General features: G+C 38.1%; 2 protein-coding genes and 1 long non-coding RNA gene across 9 annotated transcripts in view; 2 read left to right on the top strand and 1 right to left on the bottom strand.

Moving 5' to 3' along the window:
- LOC122575986 (acid sphingomyelinase-like phosphodiesterase 3a) overlaps window positions 1–24492 on the bottom strand; it is a 49892-nt gene that overhangs the window by 12283 nt on the left and 13117 nt on the right. For all 4 annotated transcript variants that reach the window (XM_043745606.1, XM_043745604.1, XM_043745605.1 and 1 more), the window contains 5 exons: window positions 13648–13721; window positions 11909–11977; window positions 10783–10939; window positions 6498–6703; window positions 5268–5464 (listed from right to left, as the gene is read on the bottom strand). In XM_043745606.1, coding sequence (XP_043601541.1) covers window positions 5268–5464; window positions 6498–6703; window positions 10783–10939; window positions 11909–11977; window positions 13648–13705 — 687 coding nt within the window. In that variant the 5' untranslated portion in view covers window positions 13706–13721. The remainder of the gene's footprint in view (window positions 1–5267; window positions 5465–6497; window positions 6704–10782; window positions 10940–11908; window positions 11978–13647; window positions 13722–24492) is intronic.
- On the top strand, window positions 6682–9730 carry LOC122575998. The gene is made up of 2 exons (XR_006319623.1): window positions 6682–6913; window positions 7689–9730. It is a non-coding gene; the product is annotated as an uncharacterized LOC122575998 (long non-coding RNA).
- LOC122575991 (glutathione S-transferase 1-1-like) overlaps window positions 23336–24492 on the top strand; it is a 39878-nt gene continuing 38721 nt past the window's right edge. For 2 of the 4 annotated variants that reach the window (XR_006319606.1, XM_043745627.1), the window contains exon 1: window positions 23336–23692. Coding sequence is in view for 1 of the 4 variants with exons in the window: in XM_043745627.1 (XP_043601562.1) it covers window positions 23598–23692 (95 nt within the window). In the remaining 3 variants the exon portion in view is untranslated. The remainder of the gene's footprint in view (window positions 23693–24492) is intronic. The other 2 variants (XM_043745629.1, XM_043745633.1) reach the window with 2 other exon arrangements.

Below are 24492 nucleotides of genomic sequence, written 5' to 3'. Positions count from 1 at the left end.
TGACAGTTTTCGGTTAAACCGCATACGCTTTATATTTAGAAGTAAATCTTCTCCGATACGATACAGTTACGCGTATATTTACACGTTGATCGTTATAATTCGTATTTTTCTATTTACTTTCAGTTACATTTTAATTCTGTGTGAAACATTCTATCACATTTAAATGTGCTTGATACGTAATGTTCCATTTGCCTGTTAAAATATACATCTGGAAATAAATGAATTTTATACGAAACAAATTTTCTTGCTCTTGGACTTAATAATTCTACTTATCTTTGTAATATTTTCTGACTAAATGTCTTCTAGGAATAGCTGCATCGAACGAAAAAGCTAAGGAAACACGAAAAGATAAAATCAACGAAGAATTGGTGATTTATGATGCTTGGTCAGAATTAGAGTTCTATATTAGCGAGATCCATAGTTGAAAATAAAGAATTAAGAGTAAGAGTCATCTTGGAGCAAAATTATATCTTTATTATCAAATATAGTAACTGGTGTCTCATTCGAGAATGGCCTATATTTAACCCAGGCTTCCTACGATACGAGGGAGATTTTGCTGCTTGGTACATGGACAATATTTTTACCTATCGTACGACAGTCAATAAGAAAGGAAATTTATATCTTCATATCTGATACTTTTAGAGGAAACAATTTGTAATGTGCACTGTAAGTCTTCCAGTTTGGGCGTGTGTGTGAAAGTCGCGTTTCTAAAGACGCGAAACACCGCGAATTGCGGCTATAACCGACTTTTTGCTAGAGATAAATCGATTCGTGATATTTCTGCGCGCTAGTACGATTACGAGGGTCTTAAACCTGATTCGTTTACAAAGTTCGACGCCAACTTAAGCAGTTGCGGCCTGTTGGTCTGTGCCACTTTTTTTATACCATTTTCCCGTAACTTATAAGCGTAGATATTAAATATCGATCTACCCTCCGTCCGTAGTATATAGCATGTTTAAAGAAGCACAACATCATTGGAAGATAAAGTTCGATGAGTACAATAACTTCGTGGAAGTAATAGCATTTTACAAAATTACTAATAAATTGCAAGCGCGAGATTAGATAAATTTGGAACGGTTCTTTTTCTTTTTATTATGACCGTAATATTCGTTTCGGTCTTGTGCAAGAAGTATTTTAAAATATGAAAGAATATTAACTTAACGCATCAAAAGAAGCAATTGGGAACAAAGGATATTGTGAAACATGAATTGGAAAATATTACATAAAAGCCGGTTACTGAAAAGCTTTAAAAATTGTTTCTCTGAAATATCGGACGCGAATCTTAAATTTGCAATATTCAATATCGATGGAATAAAACTGCGTATAAAAGAATTTAACAATATTTAATAAACTTCGAAATAGAAGAAAAAAGTTCGTAACCTTTATACCTTAATTTCCGCAATCTTTGTTCCTCTGGTAAAGAAAGAGGTCTGTTTGGTCTGTAAATACAAACAACTTTATTCATCATGCTTATCCTCATCCGCTTGTTTATCGTGATTGAACTTATTGATTGGTATTATTTATACGTATGTATATAGAAGGGCTAACGCATTGATCGCATTACGAAAGAAATACAATTCGTAATCTCAGAACAATATTTTCAAAACACGAACTTACCCACGACGTACGTACACGAGACCCAACATATAATAACGGAATAAAAATAAACATAACACCGTTTAATTATACTCGACAACGTAAATATTTCAAACTGAACAATATTGTTAGATAGCTGTCAAAAAATGTATAACTAGTACCGCAACTAAAGGCATTAATCGTGAAAGTTTGTGACAACTATATCTTGGATTTTTACGTGAAATAAACAAACTAACGTATACAATATTAATAAGAAAAAACTTTCAAACGTATTTTCGATAAATCGATATCAACCGTTTCGTTACTTTTTAAATTTAATTACTTCATTACTGCCACTTAACTCTTCCAATTACCATGTAAGAAGTAAATTTTTGCAACTACGTAAAAGGATTTTATTTAACAAGAATCGTCACGTCCACTCGTATCGATAGGATAGCGCTAAATCGATTTAAAGTAGCTTAAACGTTATATACGGGAAATGCTATCGCTGGATACCAATTACATGTAATATTTAATGCATCTCGTATCGTTAAATTTCATATATTATATCACCTACTATTTACCAAGTTACATGTTTGTACTTCTCGTTCCTCCCTCCTTCTCTCTCTCTCTTTCTCTCTCTCTCTCTATGGCTATGAATAATTATCATCGTAATTCCCTAAAAAGATAACCATTCTATAAAATTCACCTGTAAGCACGGTTTACACCGTTGTCTTCGGAAATTTCATACGTGCATACAGACGGTATCCCGCGATGGAATGATCATCGAGCTGTCGAACAATATCGAATATTAATATTTCCTGCGAAACTTCATATCCCCACACGGAGAAGGCGGATTCAACGGTCGCTTTCAGGCTATAAAGCTTTGGGTCGGAAGTTCTGTTATTGACTGATAGCCTGTCATCCCGATAACTGCGTCCCGTGTAAATAATTTATCGCGACGGGAACCAAAATGGAGGAAACGAAGCGGCATCAGCATTGATACTGCGCGGCGCCGCACGATTTTCATCCTCGGGAATTGACGTTTCGTCAATAAACTTCCTTTACCGCCACTTGGACGAACCTTCCCTGATTCTCTTCCTCCATTTCTCTCTCTTTTTCTCCCTCGCTATCTGTTCATCTGTCTGCCTTCCTCTCGTCTGCTCGTCGATTTAAACTATGCGGGGCTTGTTTTACGAGCGTGCACAATCCATCGCGCATATGTCTGCCTTGATCCTTTAATTATCGAACTTGTCGCGGCACAAAACAAGTATCCTTCTATTATACAAGATAAATATACGCAATGGCTGACGGAAGTGTTCGAAGAAACTTGCTATATTATGTTACGCGGAACATTTTGAAATTTCATTAAATTGATTTTTACGAAAATGTAATTGCGACCATACGGAACCTGAGTTCACGACGAATTTCCCCCGGCATTGATTTTAACGCGTAATATCGTCCAAGAACGGAATAAACAGACGTATTACTGATTAGTACTGATTAATGTTGATTCATCTAAGCGGTATGTTAAATGTATCAACTCTTTTGCCAAATATTCCTTCAGATTAATCAATTAAATCGTTAAGGAAATTTCTTTAACGATTTGTCAAAGGATTCTTATAGACGATAATTATACAGACCTTTACATCTTACAAAGTTGGACTCACTTTTGATACTACACATCGAACAAAATGAGTATCTCTCGCTGTAATACCGTAACGTTCGTCGCAAGCAGCTTGTTTCTGAACAAAGACTATTATATTCCTGCCATAAAAGCACATTTCCCTTCGAGTGCCATTCTTCGAAAAGAAATTTCTTCGCACTCGAGCAAATCTTCTTAAGGGCAACTTCCCTCTGGATCAATGTTGATTATGAAATTTCCTTTTCTTCTTCCTTCATACCATTTCATATCGTTCTTTGAGAGAATCTATTACGTCTAGATGACAACGGTAAACTTTTAATTGCATTTTCTTCGAAGCAGTCATTTCGATGAGAGCTCTAGAAAATTGCACTTGAAAAATATTGACTGCTTAATGATGAATTGTATAATGAATTACAATTGCCATTGCTCCGACGTTTACTCTCAGAACGATCAAATAGCAGGCCCTGCAGGAGAACCGGGTCGTTAAAACGGGAAAACCGAACAAACAAAGGAGCTGGCCGAGCAATGCTCCAAACGATGTTATTCTCACTTTCTTGTTCATGCTCCTTCTTTGTTTGATCAGGGATCTCGCTCGTAACGGTGCCGTGAATGCATTATGTCGAATTGATGGAGAGCACGAACATTCGTATAAATGTTCCGCGCAGAAAGGGTAACGCAGTTGTTCGACGTACTATGCACAAATTGTTCGAAATATGCGCATTATATGAACTACTTTACTTTTTATACGCTTTTGAAATACTTTTTGAAATTTCGTTATCACTATGATGGGACATGGTGATTATGAATCACGGTGATTATGGTAGTAAAATTTGAAACGGATCTGGAAACCTATGGTATCGGTAAATATTATGGCTTATTAATACAGAGAACAGTCGACTGTTTCAAACTTTACGAATACACTCACCATGATTCATAATCACCGTGTCCCATTATATGATAAATGTAATGGCAGAAAGGTTGTATCACAAGGTATTGTCACTCTCTGCAGACGCTTTTATGCGGTGATATTTCTTAAAACAAATTTTTTACAATTTAAATACAAATGCCAAAGAAATGATAAAGAAGTTCGTGAAATGTAAGCAGGTAAAGTGGCAGATACGCTTCAAAGAAGTACAAAATATATATAGAGAGTATGTCAAGAAAGTCATAAAGAAATATCATCTCTTCGCAACCGCAATAAAGATGATAATCTTCACATATTCGTGCTTCAAAGAACTCACGGTAGTCAGACTTCATGAAAGTCTCTCTCGAGTATCCAATATGTTTTTCCTTTTTCGAAAGAATAAAGATATGACAGAGAAACGTAGGATTTTAATTTTCTAAACGAATTAGTCGATCGAATCCGTGTTTGTCGGCAAAATTTATACAACTTGTCGAGAAGCGAGAGGAACAGCCTGGAGAAAATGTCGACGAAGGATGGAATTTGGTACGCAATCTCTCGTCCGGCTGTATAATCTTGCCATAACGGGGATAAACAAAAGTTTGCGAAGCTGCTGACTTTAATAACGTTACGTATCTTAAAACTTAGTGGAACATCGTTTCGACGCAAAAATAATAAGAACAGCAGGATACTAGAAACGATGTCGCGATAACGACATGTTATGAGTTCAGTTTGATAATATCATCGGTGAATTGTATGGAGACCACGAATAAGAGTCGATAGAACATTGTGATCAGGGTCGAAGTAGCAGCAAAGTATTGTCGCAAATATCTCGTCGGAAAGCGACGCGATGTCGAACGCAAGAGGCACGTTAGATATCTGAAACTTAGGCTTAGAGTGCAGATTTGCTTGCGTTTATGGGAAATTTGGAGATGTAAAAGTAGACGAAACGTACAACTTTTTACGATGTTCGCCAGATGAAACAATTTTCTATCTAAACTTCATTGTTCTTAATTATATTCATAAAAATATGAGAATGGAACAGCGTAACTTAAAAACCGCTTTCTTCAAAACGTGCCGCTAAATGTGCACAAGACCTTCGCTTATTGTCGGTTTCCATTCAATTATAGAAGAAATGTGCCTTACCGTTTCCTTCTTCCTCCGCGCGGTCTCGAGAGTCATCTGGAACCAGGACCATTGTTCGAAAGGATCCTGCGTGTTGTCGATCATGCTACTTCCGGAGCGATGCAGCATACGATTGTCAGCCGTGTTCAACCACAAATTCGTATTGAGGAAAATGATTCGATACTTTTCCGAGCGCTGCTCTATCGTGTAATATCCGGCTGTAACAAGTGTACGAAATCGTCGGATGCGTTTAAGCTGCCAGTTTATGCGGAGTACGCTCGCTTTTTTTCTTTCTTTCTTTCTTTCTTTTTAGCGATCTTCTTTCGCAATTCGCTCGGACGGCGGCTGTTATTGGACTTTTATTGAAACGGCACGACGGGAGCAGGAAGCGGTAGGTAGAAGGGAGAATTGTTCGGGGAAGAAATTTTTGTTTGCTCGAGCGCTGCGCTTGAATTTTATTCGTTCGTGTGTTCGTAAAAATTGAAGTGGGTATACGTTCGTGGAAATAGCGGCTGATTGAAGCCAATGCGGGATGCTCGTATTGTATTGGGTGAGAAGTATCGAAGTGGTATTGATTTTTTCGCATAAATAACGGATCTGAAAAGGGTTGTACGGGCTATTAAAGCGACTACTCTGTTAAGGAGGTTGTTGTTGGCATAAAAATCTGTTATATCGTTAGATGGAAGTTGTTGTTAATCGTACGTCGTTTGAATTAGGTTTCGTTCAATTCCAAATGGAAAAGAAAGAACGGGGGAACGAAAAGCTTACGAGTATAGCTTCTTTAAATAGGGAAGCTGAAATAATAAATAAATGAAGGTGAATAAAAACTGAATAAAATCGAAAGATGCTGTGTAAAGCATAAATTAAGACAAAATGTCGTATAGGAAATAGTCCCGTCTACAAAACAAAGGTAAGAGAGAAACGAAGCTTTGTAATTGTATAATCGGTTTAAAGTACACTCGTATCAATATTTTTTCTTTTTATCCACGACTCGGAAACGGAATAGAAGAAAGCAAATAACGGTAAAAGAAAACAGTCGTCTTTTATCGATATTACTAAAACAATTTCTCTATATGAAACATAGGTATTCTCGAGAGATTCGGACTCGAGAGTACGTCCGCTTGCTTTAATCCGATTTCCGAGCCGTTCGCCATTGCGAAACGCTTTCACATAGAGAAATATCTTGCAGTATAACGATGGAAGCCAAAGAGAAGAGTCAAGACAGGGAAAAAGGAAAACACTTGTTCGTACCAGTTTTAAAGGTATCCAGAGCTTCCTGCGGCAACCAATGCTGCCAGATCTCGGCGAGTTGTGAGAAGTTCACCCCGATGTCGTCGTGTCCGAGCGCCGGAAACACAAACTGTTCCTTAAACGTGCGAGACAACAGATCGGTCAAATTCCGCAAACACTGCAGACGAAGCTCGGCGCTCATGCCAGTAGTGCGCGTCAGCGCGTCACTGCAACAAGTAGTTACAGGCTCGTTAGTGTAAGTACGTTGGAGTACGTAACATATGGCTGACCAGCGTCTGTCAGAATTATTACGATTTCCCTGGCAAATACGAAGAAACGTGGCTTCACGTAATGCGAATAAACCCAAGCGGAATGCTGTAGTCCAACATCTCGACAGTTTCAGCTCCAAATCGATACAAGAAGAATGAGAAAGCGAGGTAACGTTTTATTTATGTCTGTTTTTTATTATAGTATGATTTTTACAATCAAAAAAGTATACCTGTTCTCAATCGATTCTTGTATGTCTTTCGATCTAAATTGTTAATCTCTTAACTGGGGAATATTTTCCTGCGTATGTCGAAATAACTATATTCACATGACGACATATTTCGTCATACCCGGCTAGAGGATTAAGGGGAACTTTTATCGTTATTGCTACTAATGAATAAATTAATTCTATCATAAAATTAGTACATGACAGAAACTTTCAAAAGAGACAGCATGATAATGATGTAAATAAATTATTGGTACCGATTATCCGATTATTATGCATGTACAGCATAGTTGGAAACGGAAAATAGAATGTTCGTTGAAGCGTTAAAAATTAGATGCGATAAACCGAGGAAAGTATGTAGCTTAAGAAACGATGGACGTTAAGTATACACACATATGGCTTCCACTTAATACTTGGCACACGCTTGGTAACACGTTTTAGCTCTGATTTATTGAAAGGCCTTAAAAGAATTATTACAGACAGATCCCCATAGAAAATGAAGTCTTTCTCTTTAATAACGTGTCTCGCAAAGATTTCACTTGATTCTGGCTTTGCATCGAAATATCATATCGTAAGAACTCATTAAGTAAGAAATTACAGTTATCATTTCACATTTCTCCCCTCCTTTCCTTCTTCTCGGTGGTGGAGAGAAAAATATCTCGATGTCAAAGCGTCAAGGTTTCGAAATTAATGAAAATTTTCGACCTGTTCATATCTAGACGTGCGAAAAAACTTGTATAAACTGTATGCATCTTTAAATGGCGAATTTAATTAAGAACTTGGAAAATCGAACGATACAAGTCGAGAAGTATGAACAGAGGATTCGTATCTGGACAAGCACGTAGTTAAAAATGGTTTGTATATACTATGTACACGTGTTGTTGGAACTTAATGAGAAAGCTGCGCAACTTCGTACCACCCTTTACCAGAACGCCATTACAAAAATTGCTGCAATTAGATTCTCTTAGAGACTGGATTTTTTCCCTGGAAGCGAAGATTTTCTTCATTAATTTTTATTTGATTCTAGAATATTACATTGTCTGGACCCGCTGCTGCCGTTAGCAGTTGTATCTTCCGGCTGTGTATGTGCCTTTATAATTTCAGAGAAATATAATTCCTATATGTAGCAACCAATTTAAATCGGAGGAATGCCGCTACAACAGTTACATTTTACATGGAAAACCTTGATTTCGGCATTCGCGTTATTTTTATCAGCATTCTTCGAGAAAATTTAATTAATCGCCAAAATCTTCCAATCTCTTGCGTAATCCTGTATATGTCATTCTTGTTTCGCGGGCGAATGCACGACAGATGCGAGCTGTAATCCAATATATCGCGCAATTTTAGATTCGCAATAATGTGGTCGAAGATAGTTCAGGATGAAGCATTAAAGTACATTGAAAGACTGAAAATTGAACGCTATAAACGGAGGAACGGGAATAGAGAAATTGTAGATTTCGCGTGTGACTCTGACTCTTGCCGAGTAATCTGGGTTGTTCGTGAGAGTGTGTGATATCAACTTTGTATTGTGAATTGATGGTGAAATACGATATCAGTCACGTAAAGTTGGAACAACCAAAACCTCGAAATCGAGTTGCAGCGCAAACTTACATGAGTTAGCATTTCGATTTCTTGTTCGATAACTCATTGTATCGTTGCATAAATATTTTTCACGCGTTAAATATTCTTTTTCGTAGATAATGTAGAAGTTTCTTTAATAAAAGAGCTAAGATGATAATCGCTACGTTCACGTAATTAGCATAATTTTGTTGTTCGATAAAATGTTATACCTGAAAAGGTGACTGCTAAAAAAAAAGACATTTTTCTTCGTACTACCGATTATTTCAAGTTATTATGCGTAGAATTTTTAGTTTATAAACGCGTAAAAACAAATATCAAAAAGAAAAGAAAAAAAACAGAAACAAAACTTATAGATAAACCAATGATCTTCAGCATCGACAATTCAGAAATTGGGAAATCGTAGAATCAACATCGGAGAAGTTGTTTTCATTCTAAATCGTTTTTAGAAGAGTTTGCAGCCGGTTTGTAAACTCTTTTTCCGTAAAAAAAGAAAGTTAAATGGACGTGAGAGTGAGTAACTATCCTAACGAATAGAATGTGTTTTCTCCGCATTTACTTCTCTATCTTCCCCATTGTGAGAGAAACAAACTTTCTTAGTTACCTGATAATTGGTTAGAAGTATAACGCATACATGTATACACATGAAACTACTGAACTTTCGTACATGTTATGCACGCTGGATAATGTGGTTGCACACTACTACGCATATAAGCTTGTTTTACAATAGGATTACAGCTCAAACACTATATGTACATATATATCTGTAGCTGCATAGAAATACTTAAGAATTAATGCAATTGTTATGTTTTTACAAACTGTATAACGTCTGCTTAAAGCAAATGTAATAATATTGCAGGAATTGTATTATTTCAAACCGTATTACAGATACACGATTTAAAATTTCAATGGAAGAAAATTAAAGCGTAACCATCAAGGGAGGAACTGCGAGAAGGTGTAATTAAACACAACTCCCGTTTCTATAATTTCTTTCCGATAATAAGCTAAAGAAATTACAAGTGCAATTGGCTGGGATAATAAACTTATATCGATACTAATGAATGCTCATTAGATTTCACAAATCAGAAGGGAATTATCAATTTGTTCGATAATTTATTCACAAGTGTATCAACATTCGCAATTCGGTTGTATGTAAATAAATCGATCAAACTCTATTAAACTAGCGATTGTACGGTTTAATTTATACGGAACACGCAGCCACTGTGTTGCGTCCAACAAACACAAATCTTTATAGTCCACTACATTCTTGCTCCTCCAGTTTGCGAATTATCAATTATCAGATTAGTTTACGAAACTGCGTGTTAAAGGCTAATCAGTTTTCGTTGATTCATCGGCCAATTTACTAATAGCCATCAGAACATTCATGCGATACCGATTCGTCATCCAATCGAACGCTCGTTAATTTCATCTTCGATTTCTATTTCCGTCCGTTGTTGACACGTTGAATATTCGTCGTTTATTATTTTCCTAGTTACCCAGTAATTAGAATTTCATGTCACATTATCTGTTCATTCGTTTTTATCAATTTTTTACTACATGAAAATCGAATCGTCATGTTAAGCTTGTTACTCTGATGATAGTAATATGCCGATCAATCGGTCGAGCATTCCGCAAATCCTATATCATACTGCTAATAATAAGAATACTAAAGTGAACAGCGTTAGTATAGTATTTTTTATTGTCAACCCAACTCTATATAACTTTTCGCTTGAACCGCGAACGAAGTTGCGGAATGAAAGTTCTGACAGTGTCGAGATTCGCGCTGTATGAGCTAATTCTTCAGGAAGTCAGACACCGAACTTAACCCGTCCATCGAGAAACGCGATATTTCGAACCACAAACTGAGGAAATTTAAATCGGTTATCGGGACTTCCGAAGTTTTTCATTTCAAAAAAACACTATAATTTCGTTACTCCTTTACTCGTCCGTTTGTTTATTTGTCGGAGCAATGTCGGAAGTTCTTCGACAATAAGAGATATATGCGTAATAGCTGTAAAAGATATTGGCGCATACCCTTGCGATATCAGCATATATTCTACACCGTATATCGATATATCCGTATTGAACTTTTGTAATCATACGATAAGAGTATCTGTTATTGAGTGATTTTATATACTCGTACCCATTTAATTAGTACGTAAATGCAATAAATGTAAATACGATGGCATGTCAATACTATTCATAGGCATTCGTAATAAAGATTTGCAAACTTACCCCGTCCAAAGAACGAACTTGATTCCTTCGCCGCGATTGGATGTCATTGCCATCGCTGCTGATTCTACCAGGGCCCAGGGCGAATCGCAACCATAGTCACCGAATTCTCCGGGGGTTTTCCGACCGCTGTTCACACCGTTCTTCGTGTTCCAACACGCTGAAAGCAGGGACCCGGCTAAGCTGAAGAGGAAACAAGAAGACAAAAAAAAAAAAGGACAAAGAAAAACAGAAATGAGGAAACGAACACGTGGGAACATAGTGCTCGTATTAAGGGAGCAGCGCAGCGGACGCCCGTGTATTGCCACGCTAACGTCCAAATGACACGGAGTCGGCCCCAGCTAGTGCTTGGTATGGGACGCAATTTCAGGTAGCGTTATTTCATGCAAACCTCGTGCCAACCAAACACGCCAGGTACTTTAAAACGATCGGTAAATAGCGACGGGAACAGGAGGAAAATATAGGCACGGGTAGCAAGGGGTGAAAGCTGAATATATTCTGTTCCTGAAATGTTTGACTAAACTTTACGGCGCGTACTGTGCAGAGGTTACATCGCCGAAGGGAAAAATTTTATCGAATATTTTGCCACAGAGCTAGGGGAAAGAAGATTTCGTTTCTTCGGATTTGATTAACAGTCGTTGCTGTAATCTTTTTAATATCGATCATAATGGAACGACTGCTCTTTTGCACAATTTTATGTGAAAGATATAAATAATATCGAATCTCTCTTGTCGAAGCGAATGAGATTGAAAATGAAAGGCAAGATTTCGAAGCCAAAACATAGGTTAAATCGAAATATCAAGTTTCTTTATTATATTTTCATGTTATATACATCTACTTGTTTCGTGTACATGTATTACAGTAGTATGATCGACGAATCAAAAACGTATTCTAATTTCGCGTATGAACCGTCATCTCCGTATACTATTTTATCGATCCAGGCGATCACGATGTTTGTTAACTTTTGTCAGTAGGTGTATGTATATTCGTATATTATATCAATTCTGTGTATCTTTGCATCTTTGAATTTCGCATAGATGCATTAAAAAAAAAAACGTAGTCTCGCGACAACGACAAGGAGAAGGCAAAGACACATAATGTACGTACAAAATAAAACGAAGTTACTTACCGTTTGCCGCGTTTGCTTGGGTGGAGTATCTCGGATCATAGTGGATGTCAGTGATGTGCCAGAAATACCCTAGAAGCAGAGAGAACGAGGTCGTGGCGCCTTCTGCGTTTCAGCTTCTATTTGCATCTCGTTCCGTTGCATTTTCATTCATCGTTTCTTCCCTACCGCTTCCGCGAATCAACGTAACGTCACGACGAGACAAGGATGCAAAACTGCGAAGTTGACGCCTAGACGCGAACCACGGTTTCGAACGAATTCGATCCTCATCGGTAAACGGATTCGTATTTTCCAGCGCGACGAATCAAATCCAGACGAATTGAATCGCCGAACATAAGACGGATTGTTTTAAATTAGTCGCGCAAACCGTTTTCTCACGAAGTGGGGCTAGTTTGCAAAGTAATTAGACTCGACGATCGATTCAACGGGTAGATTGAATTTATCAAACGAACACACGCAATCCCGATGGCTGTTGCTGTTGAATCTCGAGTGTTTTAAATTAGGACGAATTAATATTTTGACCAGGATCGTTTAATCAGGATCGATCGAGAATTTTAATGCACCGAAACGTGATAATATTTCGATCTTTAGATAGATCTTTCGCTGTGCATTTCAAAAACGATATCTACAAAATTTTTAAGTAATATTGCACGTAAGAGTAAGTAAGACAGAATGGCATAACAAATAAACCGCGCTCGAAAACGTCTAGTCTGTTCAGTTTGCAAAAGAAATCTGTTTATTCTATCTACATTCTGATCCAAATCTATCTTCTGTTTTAAATCTATGTATTCTGTAATATTCCAGTTCTAACGTGATTATTAATAAGACTCGGGGGCTGTATTTTTACGATCGATGATAAAATATTTATTTTTGCATTTCAGTTTCGGTAATATTCTCATCTATCTACCATGCAAGAATCAATTAACAATTCACGGAATAATTTACAGTTTGTAGCCGCACAACTGCGTAAAAATGTGTACGTAAATACAGTGCAGAAATTTAACACCATTTAATTCTGTGCTGAAAGATCTTTTTCAACCGTTTAAAAGAAAAATGAGTATAAACCGTCCTGCGTAGGCCATTAACACTTCTAATATGAAGTAATAATACGGCGTTATATCCAGGTGTTAAAGTTGCTGTTAATTATTTCAGATCATATTTACAGGTTTAACAGCAAGTACAAAATGACTTGTAAAGAAATGAATTCCATTTCAAATGTAATCTTTCATTCGAATAGTGCAACGAAAATTTTTGTTCCACGAGTAAAATACCGCCAATCAGAAACTTCGGAAATTGAAATACTTTGCAAGTAATCATACTTATATCGGCATTCAAAGTAACCTTAGTTGAAACAGAATACCTTACGGAAGATAAAGGAAAGGAAATTTCACGTGAATTGGGTCAAGGAATTTTCGTGAACTCGATAACTTTGTTATAACATTTTCGTTAGTGGTCGTACGTTACGTCAGCTTGTTAACTTCGTCCATAATTAACCGTAACAAGGGGGAGGACGTTAATGTACGACTGTCGAATAAATTCTGTCTCGATCGCGCTCAAAGAACACCGACCCATATTCGACGTGGAAAGTTTCACTCGTTTTAATAATTCACCCGGTCGGCAACATGGTTGTATGCAACGAGAAATAACGCGTACAATTCAGGCCCGCGTTACGTAGAATCGAGGTTGGATCTCCGCGGTACGGTAGCAAACACAGTCGTCTATATATGTATGCATACATTTACCTATTTTTCCTTGCACCGCGCACAGCCACGAGAGCAGCATCAGATAGTCACGAATCATCTTTCCAGGTTTTGATCTGCAATCAAGTAAATCAGTCGCTTAAAAAGTTGGTCAAAGTCGATCGAGCGCCAAATCTACTACCATTAGCCGATGCCAGAGCCCTCGGGAACGATTCGCGACATCGGTAATCTCATTGTCATCGAAATTTACTGGCTCAAAATTAACATAATTTTATGGGTAAGTTGGAATAAAACCCTGGCGGCCTTATGAAATTTCATGAATCCACCAACTCGGATCCGTTCGGTGCCAGGAACAACGGCTGCCCTCGATTTTAATCTGAAATTTAATTTCGAAGGTCGTTGACAACGATGTGTCTTGTAAAAGAGCCGTGACGAGGAAACGTGCATCATAAAACACTTTACAAGCCACTTTCGGCAGCAGCGAGAGACCTCGGAAAAACGTCGACAAACCAATAACCGCTGCTCCTGGATCGTTTGACGACATAACAAAGAGCTGGCGCAATACTTGAAGCGCATAAATACGCAACGTTTGGGACGACGGCGCGCGTCGATGGAAGCGAACGTTGTGAATGAGCTTTAGACTCGTTAGCGGTAGATTTGCCTGGTAGAGAAAATACTTTTTCCTTTTCTAAAGTAACGCGAGATTATTATTTCCCGAAACACTACGAACGTTGATGAATTTTTCTGCAATTTTATATGAAATATCTGTATTAAAAGCTATTTTTATGCTTTTCTAACAATATTTCCATTGAGCTGATTTTAAGAAGTTGCAGGGTATTATCCGTATAGAAGTATAGTTGTTCCGTTGGAGAACTACCAAACCATTCTCTACTTGCATAAACTCTAGTTCTGAACCAATGATTCGAACTAATTTTTATGCTACCAATACCTTCGTATACGTGTATGTAAAAATATCAATAAGCAGTTCGCCAAACACGCAAATCACAAATCGATCATAAATCTTGTTAAAAAAAAAAAACTTTCTTAAATCAAATAGTAAAACAATAGCAAAAAGACTTTTCATAATTAATACCACATTTAGAAAGTATAAGGGCAGTCTTTGATCGAACGATCTTCTGTCACTTTTAGTTTCAAGACCGTTACATAAAATATAAGACAAAAATCGAACTCGATTAAACTCGGTATCCGGCTTTCCCACGGCAGTAAAGTAGTTCAATTAGATATATTCTTGATACAAAGCATTATCACGGAGTCACGTTAATTATTCAAGGAATACTTGATGCGAAAGCTAAGTCTTTCGAGTTCATAACTCGATGCTCGTCAATATTTAACGTCTTGATGAATACTTTAACCGGCGGAGAAGTTAAACGCTAGCTCGTACCTTCTTTTACTCGCTGCTAGAAACCATGAGTACGGTTTCTGGCGGTGCAAACACAACAAAATCGACGAGCTTTCGTGACGGAGCGCGGTACCGCTTTTCTACTTCAAATTTTCACTCTCGATGGATGCCAACGTTAGAGTCGAGATAATCGACAACGATCATCTACGTTTACCTAACCTGGCTCGCTATAGTTTCTAGCTGGTAAACTCGACTAGTACTTTTTCAACGGTAACCCCACATCCTGGTACTTTCTTTCTTAAATCATTAAAAAACAAATTATTACATTGTTACCGACGAACTTCTAGGCCTTAACGAATGTAGACACATTAGTATAGACAAAATCTGTATTTTTAAGGAACACTTTTGATTAATATAAGTTATGATCTCGCTTTGGCTCTTTTATAACTACGAACTCATATACCTGCGGGGCTTTTTATATTCAGATGAGACGCTCGTCACGAGCTAAGGGTCGATATGTAGATGTAGGTCATCTTATTCGATAATACGAAGAAATTACAGAAAAATGATCTCGGTGACATGTGGTTAATAAATGAATATGAATATGGATACAAAGATAAACCGTTATTTTTGCCAACTGAACTTAGACGTGTAGATACTTGTTTCTTTGACATTTTCTCATGCCGATTACTCGTTTTCCTTGTTCCACTTTTCACCCTATGATGCCGTTTATATATCATAAAAGATATGCGATTTTTCTATCAAGAAATTAAATCATTTTTGTTTTTATGAAAAATATCACACGTATAAAAAGTTGGGATAGATATGCTATTACGCCGACTATAAAATCATTGTTTCTTCTTTCGTTTCTTTCTCTGTGCCTACTGTTTAGCGGAAAGCGCTGGTTAGTGGCATATTTTGCATAAATAATAAACGTTGCGTCGCCTGAACTAAAAATTATAATCAATGATGGAAAAAGTATTTCGCTCGCCTGCAGCCTAAGTAGGTTGATTAACTTTACTCATGAAATTAACTCATTAGCTCCTGTCACGAGGTGTTCCATAAATTTCTAGATGCTCTTGTTTGCACGTTCTGATAAGCGTTCGCGACGTTATATAATTTTGAACATTAAAACACTTCTTTTAATCCATAATTCTCCTCTCCATACTACAAACTACCCTATTAATGATACATTATAGATTATTCATAATGATTAAACAGATGACGTTTACGTTTTTGCACGCGATAAGAAATATCGAAAGTATTGAAATTTTGGGAAAAATGTTAGATTCGCAATTCCTTCAGAAACACATCTCGTACATTGTAATTAGCTATTAATATCGATATTAATTCGTAGCCGAATTACGTTTTACGTTTAAAGAAATATTAATAATCCGAATGGGAAGAAGCTACGTAGAGTAAAATGAGTAAAAAGTCGCGGTTATAGGAACCTTGGACCTATTGTACCCGCTGATAATGGAGCACCATTAATAACAATTATTGCTAGGAATTTGTAACTGTATCGCGCGTCTAAAGAACGAGGCAATATCACTCTGAAGCTTCTATTAAAAATATGGTTACGCGACACGTACTGCTTTAATTCAGATAGATTATAAAATAGTAGTTCGATACTGGTCTTTCGATCCTTTGAAATGAGTCAAGAACCGTTCGAAGATCTGTGGCGAATAACGTGAAACGATCGCCAGAATACTCTCGTCGCGTACCGCGTCGTAACGCTGCTTCACTTGCCAAGTCATTCAGAAACGGTGATCTCTTAATTGTTTCGAACGTCGTATTTACACGTGTTCTCTTTGCGAAACTCGAAAGTAAACTCGACGATCACGCGTATTCCTCGAATCGAATTGCTTAGCAGGTTTAATTGCCTCAAACAGTCTGCAAACTTTCACAACGCGTAAAGTACTTACGTACGGATTTAATCCCGGTCCCAACGCCGTACAATAGGGGTCGCGTATCGACGTATTTCGAATCGCAATTTCTTCGACGTTCGACCGTACTTTTTACAGATTGTGTCGGTGCTATCGACGCAGCGGATCTTGGAAAGTAGAAACGACGAAACGGATTTAATTAGGCCCCGGGGAGCGTCATTATCCTATGGTTTCGTGACTATCTGCACTCTTGTAGCCAAACATTAAGCAATGATTTGATATCAGGCACGCATCACGAGCAATTAATACTCGGTTCGTTCATGCTCATTCGTCGGAACCTTTTTAATGAAATTGCTGAAATTTTTCCACCGAAGGCGATACGAATCATGGCCACGTTCGGATGTATTTCAATTACGTGACACACGAGTTAAACTTTTCTCTGTGCTTCTCTGGGTCTTAATTTTAATTTTTCACTTTATTTATTTTCCATCGAATTTGTTATTTTCAGTTGCACGGACAGAGTCAGAGTGCACATATTGCACACACGGCTGAATAGCCGTTAAATGTGAAATATTGTACGTTGAGTAATTTATTTAAGCGTTGAACGCCACGTCCTCCATTTATTGGCTGACGTTTTTTCATCTAAATAGGCAGGCTGTTACGAATAATTCGCTAAAGTTTCCATATTAATTCAATAGTAGCGAGAGTATTTAACGGTAATAACACGTAAAAGTGTGGCTATACCAACAATATAATATGCAGAGCGTCCCACGCAAGTAGGACAAGCTATAGCTCTGAAACGATAGACGATAGAAAAATGTTTCACAGTAGGCAACGTAACGCGTAAGTGGTTTATAAACCGTCTATTAAATTGTAGCGACTAAATGCCAAATTTGATGCAATTAAGTATCAAAAAGTTAACGCGAGGGATGTATTGACCAGCATTATACGTGGCGCCGGGAATGCTTTCGTTAAAAAGAAATTATCGGTCGAAAATGCGGGCATTAGTGCGAGCGCATTAACGATAAATACACGCTTTTGCTGAAATTTTATGACATCCCGAACACGAGGCCGAAATTCGAGCAATCGTGTACCTAGATGACGCATGATCTGCGATAGACGGTTGCTCGAACCTGCCCACCTTAACGAGGTAATCGAGCAGAAATGAAAAATTGCGACCCGGTCAAGTGGATGTGCAGGCGGTAGCCAGCGTTTTTTTGTTTAATCTCGTCCGTGGTATGATTTGATGGCCGCCGACCTCGACGAAATGGATTTTAATACGATCGAGAATAAAAGGAAACACGTATGATGAAAGAATTTCGATTCGGAGGTGGATTTTCATTGGCACTTGATTACCGAGAATAAGATATGCCAGTTGATACAGCTAAAAATTATTCTATTTCTTTAAATTTACTTTACGTTCTTGTTTCTTCGTTCTCGTACATTTAATTTTACAGAATCGGAGTTAAAACATCTTAATTTAAATGAAACTCGGATACTTAATATCTGGAATATTTTTTAAATTAATAATTAATAATATTTAATTAATATTTTTAATTAAACGCTTCTAAGCATAACTACCTTACTACGATCTCCTAAAATATAAAATGGTGCATCTACTGGTGTATAACAAGTATATAGCTCAATTTAAAAAAATAGAGGTAAAGTTAAAATCTTTGAAGCGTCTACGCTTCCATAGCAGGCACATGCACCACTCGAAACCATTTTAATTCTGCCTAATGAAATTTTCGTTTATCTTCTACCGTTTAAACGCTACGGCTTGACCCACTTAACCGAGACACCTGTATATATCGTAAATATCAAGAAACGTATAACGAATTTTAAGGGTGTAACAATGATATATATATTTGAATATCTTTTACGAGTGTAAGGAGAAATTAAATATTTCGAACGGCGTTGTATACGTAGTAATCTTGTCTTATACTTTTTGTTGAATGGCTGGAAGGATAGTTGTAAATAAATTTAAAGATCGGTCATCTGGATGATACGAAGGTTGTAACTTCCAAGATCTACGTAACTCGCGCAATAACCGTTCTCGCGTGTTTTTATAAATTTTCCCTGGCGAAAGGAAAATGCTAAGTTGCAACGATAAAGACTAATCGACGACAGCGCAAGTAGGGATTAAGTCTTAATATACAGTGTCGGGCAAGATTAAACAGAAAATTAAAGCTACGCAAGTTGCAAAGTTTAATATGTAGCCTTTTTTTTTTTTTTTTCATTTTGTCTCTAGAGCGTATAAAGGCTTGTATCGTTTAAATCTCGATTATGAAGTAAAGCAATGAAAGCGTGCGGTAGTTACTTACATCTCCATGCACTGGCATAAAGGGTTGAAAGCATCATAAACAGCTTGTGTTGTAACAATATTTTTCTATCGCTTTTACAATTTCGCAAAATGTTGCTCGGTATAGTAAAATTTCTACCGTAACTTGAGGTTTTTCAACCTAAATCGTATAGACGATGCAATATGACTGATGGTATGACTACGTATATAAAGTGTAGCAAAGAGTAAATCTCCATGTAACTTTTAGACGGTGCATAATTTAAAAAATTCAAGCTATTCGCGTTAATAAGAACCGCGGAAGTATGGGAATTTATTTTCCTTAAAAATTCCAAGTTACATCTTTCGATTAAACTTCTTCTGTTAATTAAAAATTTCATTTAGGATTTTTAACTTAATTAAGAGTTTCCTTTGGAATTTATAAGTTGAGTATTCATTCTCCTTTTAGAACCGGTATAAAGTTTTCTCCTTTATAAAACTGTAATTTTCTTTTTGTGTCACAAACAAGTAGGCTGTATCGTTTAATCTCACAGGACGATTGAAAAATCGGCAGATTGTAACAGAAGGGCAGAAGAGAGTGGCTGGAGCGGATATGATAGATGGAGATACAGTTTTTAGCAACCACGTAACTTGTCGAAGCAATTTCCGTGAATTGTGCGAAACAATTTCTAACGTCAGTAAAAACTGGTGTAATTCGTGTCGCGTCGAATCGATTGCGTTACAATTATATAAACGGTACATGCTGGTAAACGTACGTCTGACGTTGAACTACAAATCGAGCTAATGACTATTAGCGAGTCATCTTATGGAAAATAATCGTCCTTCTTATCGCTCAGTTAACCGGAATGAAATGTCTACGGAACGACCTCGTATTACGGATGAAGGGGTAATTATTGATGCTTTTCTCGCCGATGTCGCGATGATGTATAACACGTATATATACTATACAGAAAATAGAGCTGGTGCAAGCCTGGAGCTGACAAAGCATCGTTCTTGTTATTTACAATTAAGGGAAATGAATCAGGCACAGTCAGCCGCGAAAGTCTACACGTACATATCTACCGAGTTTTGTGTATCTGACTCAGCACGATAAGGTATCTAATAATAAGAAAGACGTTACAAAGCGTTGGGAATTTGAGCAAAACGCGAGAAATAAATTTGGATGCGGAGACAAATTTGAACAAAGCCCAATAAATTACCCTTAATCTCTTGTTAACCTCTTACAAGTTGACCTTCTTTCTTAGTTCTTGTAATCCTCTTACCAAATTAGCAAGTCAATCGCCTTGCTTCCTCGGTCAATCTTTCGCCATCAAACTGTTGTAAATCATTCTGTAACGGCTACTAATTATCTCCTTAGAAGTCGAACTTTGAATTCGACAGTTCTTTCAGTGAAATCAACAAATACGAAATATTACAATTTCGCTTTGGACGTCAATCTGAATGCCTGAATGCCGTAATTGCCGATGGCTTAATAACGTATTTCCGCGAATACACGATTTCTCCTTGATCAAGAACGCGCGTCGAGAACGATTATTTATCGGAATGTCGACCATCGTCGCTGCAGAGAACGAAACTCTCTCTCTCTATCTATCTATCTACCTATCTACCTATCTACCTATCTATCTATCTATCTATCTATCTCTATCTGTATCTCTCCCTTTCTCTATCTTTCCCATTCTCTCCTCTGTCTCTGTCTCTGTCTGGTAATCCTTTGGTCGTGAGCACCGTGAATCGGCAGAGGATCACCGGTATTCGTGTAAACGGAAAAGCAGAGAAATTCCCGCTGGCCCGCAGCCGTGGCCCGAAATCGAGCTTTTAAACCGATACTTTTATCCAGCGATAGCGGCGTAGAACGAATCTCGAATCTCGCTGGTAATCGCGGTGATGCGGTTTCAATGCGGGGCGAATCGGGCGAAGGGAGAGGAACAACGCCGACCGTCATTTGCGCCCGTTTCACGAAATTTCGGCCGACCCTATACTCCGGCGGCTGGAGTCGTCGGTAAATTTGTTCGATGTTGTTTGCGTTCCGTTCGCCAAGAGAGAGAGGGATTGTTGAAAGTGCGGTAGGTTAAAAGCGTTGTTTGATATTTAGGACTTTGTTGGCCTCGGACGAAACCGCACGGTAAATATGCCACGCGAAAGGGAAGGCATAGAACACACGGGGCAACTATTTGAAAGAATCGCAAAGTAATACGAACGTAAAGTACAAAAAATTTCATGTCAACCGTTAATCGACGTAAATAGCGAAAAACACGCGCAAGCACTACGTAAACGTGTGTCTATACGTGTATATACGTGCGTATAGTGGCAAGTATCGGCAAGTATCCTTATTTTTCCAATGAAGCGCTTCTTTTTATCAGATTCTAAATTTCATTTTCATAAATGGTGCGAAATTTATGCAGCCATAGGAAAGTACTACTAAATGATACTTAAACTTTCAATTTCGGTATAAAGTCCAAATTGTCCTGTAAATATCAATCGTACGATTCTCCACAAGTTATATAATCGTAACTTTATACGTATTTCGATAGAAATCTGTTCGATAATTGCACGCTCGGCAAACGGCTACACTAAACACAATCGCATTTTCCACTCGCATGTCCACTCGATCAGGCCACCTTGTCACCACTTGAAAAACGTGCCACTTCCGTTACTCGTTGGAGCCGATTTGAAAAAGCAATTCATGCAGCCGATCTCGGACCCGTGTCCACATTCGACGATAGATCGCGTGTTTTATCTGTCGCACAGTTGCTCAACCAGGATGACAAAAGAGCAGGGTGGATAGAAACGGGGACGGAGATAAACGCGTCAAAAATTTCTTGCTCGTTTATGCGGAGATCGCGTGTCGTATTGCGCGGCTTAAACGCAGCCTGTCACGTGAGAGCCTCTCGAAACCACTCGGTAGCACGCTTTAAATCTGGCAAAAATCAAGGGTGAGTCGGTTTTCTCGCCTCTGCAGCCGCCCTCTAAACAACGACTATCGTCGGCTCACGTGACAATTTCTTAACTCGCCGCCGCGTACGCCAAGTTTTACTACCGGCCTCAGCCTGGCTGTCTCCCTTTTGCGCTTTACGACCGCCACTTTGCGCGCCCGCCCTCCCTCGCCATCCTAAAACTCTCTATCCTTCTCTCTTTCTCGGCTCGCCAACCCCTCGATCCAGCGTCTTTTATGCGCCATTGGCTTACGTGCCTCCCAAGTTTATCGGTAATTGACCTTTGCACCCTGCTCGAGAAACCGCATCGGCACGCGGTTCATTTGCAACCGTTCGCCGTGATACGCTGAAAACGTGGAAATTTTACCGATACCGGCAAGAAGATGGGCACGGATAAATCGTGATTTATACAGGACGATCGATTGGTCGAAGGAATGATCGTAGTACGTTTTAGTCAACGTTGAATTGACGGTAAAGTATGGTTCACGGTCCTTGTCGATCGTGTGAATACACATAGATGGGAAATCTTTCGTCGGAAGAAAACGTAATATCGAACGCAAGAAGCACATTAAGTGGCTGAAACTTATCGAACTTAAACAGCGAGACGCGTCAAATATGTCTTACGTTATCGTTATCCGATATCTCTGTTCGATTATTCGTGCTAGGGATGTTAAGCTGCCTTTTTACACCGTCACTGTAATTATTATTGACGTTTCCGTGTTTCAAGTAAATCTTTTACATTTCCAAGCTCTAAAAAAAAAAAGACTCTAATTCATCGTTATCATAATCTATGATATTCCGCTCATAAAACAATTTATCTGCGTGAAATCCACTCGACGCGAATCAAAAATATCAGATTAATTGCTGTTGAGTTCCAAGCGAACCCACCTCGAGGTAATCTGTGAAATCTTTCTTTATCAAAATTTTATCAATTTCCATCGCGACTGTTCGCGATTCTATTTAACCGTGAAGAAGCATCGCCGCGGGCAATGAGATCTTTCCATTCGTACGAGATTTCGTTTTCTCCCTTAAAACCCGGTTGCTTCATCCTTTGGTTCGTTTTTCAGGCGCAACCATCTGTATTTTCTAGCGAGGAATTCTTACGCTAGCCGCGTGCTTCTTATCGACGTTATGACTCTCATGCTCGTTAAGTTGGCCCGTCGCCAATCAGAGACACACGTATAGAACGCGCCGTTGGGCTTTGTGCGGGTAAACGGAAGTCGTCAGAAACTTCCAGTTGGCACTGAGCAGCCGAATATCGTGCATGCAATTACTCGCCGCGCAAACGACAACAGGCAACTTCGCGCGTACAAGTTGTTGTCGTCGTGGTAGTTTCACGGTACGTTGCCTTCGAAAACATTCGGCGACGGAATCGAAAATCATGGCGAGAGCGTAAAGTACGAAGGGAGACGTTATAGAACTGATGTTAAAAATTACTGGCTTCTACACCAATGTAATATTGGTTGTAACGAAGACACAAGTAGAATAAAACTTCCATTATACGACTACGTTTTATGATTTTGCATCTTTCTTTTTCCGTCGCGTCTACCGCTGCCAGTGGTGCATTAATATCAAGAACAAAAACTCGATTACGTGGCGATTACACCAGGTTTGTGAATTCTTACATGCATAACGCAACAAGCTCATAAAGTCGTTTAATATTTAATAATTAATTAGCAGACATAATCTTCAATAAAATAGCCGTGAATTAACATCTTACTGAAAATAATATTATATTTAATTAGAATACATTTTTATTTCTACAGAAGAATATATTTACTTGTAAAATAACTTTACTTTATGGATGTAATCGTTCATCAGATTAATAAGAAAATAGTACAGGCAGATAATGTTTGTTATACAGGTATTCTTTTTTTTCTTTTCTCTCTTTTTTTTTTTACTGTTCCTTTCTACGTTCAATTAAGCAAAATATACGACTCGTATCAATTGCGTGACTTAACTTAATACAGAATGGGTAGCAGTTCGTGACAGGAATAAAAGAAAGGTGATTTCACAATGGCAAATCGGAAGTGCGGAACAAAGCTATTTCATGCAAGATTTTATTCTTCAGACGAATCTCCTTCTATAATTCCGACTCGTTTATTTCTGTTGATAAACACTGGCGAAACTGAAACTAGAAATAGTGCAATTTCTCTTTGTACACTCTGCACGTTGTAAATGCACCGTGGAGATCGAAAATATCAGGTTGTAGCGTTGTTGTTAAAAGGAGTAACCACGTGTAAGTCGATCCGCGTTCATCGTTTCCTTGTAATCGTTCGTTGTAATTCGAACTCTTAATTCCTCTACCAATATTGTTACTTTCCTTTCGAATTATGCCGTACATGTCGATTCTACTAGTTAAACGTTTGTTTTATGATAAATTTGAGAAATGCAGAAGCTTGGCAAGAA

This window comes from Bombus pyrosoma, linkage group LG15, assembly GCF_014825855.1.
Source record: "Bombus pyrosoma isolate SC7728 linkage group LG15, ASM1482585v1, whole genome shotgun sequence".
NCBI lineage: Eukaryota > Metazoa > Arthropoda > Insecta > Hymenoptera > Apidae > Bombus > Bombus pyrosoma.
The sequence above is the reverse complement of the archived record's forward strand: the minus strand, read 5'-3'. Positions and strand labels throughout refer to the sequence as shown.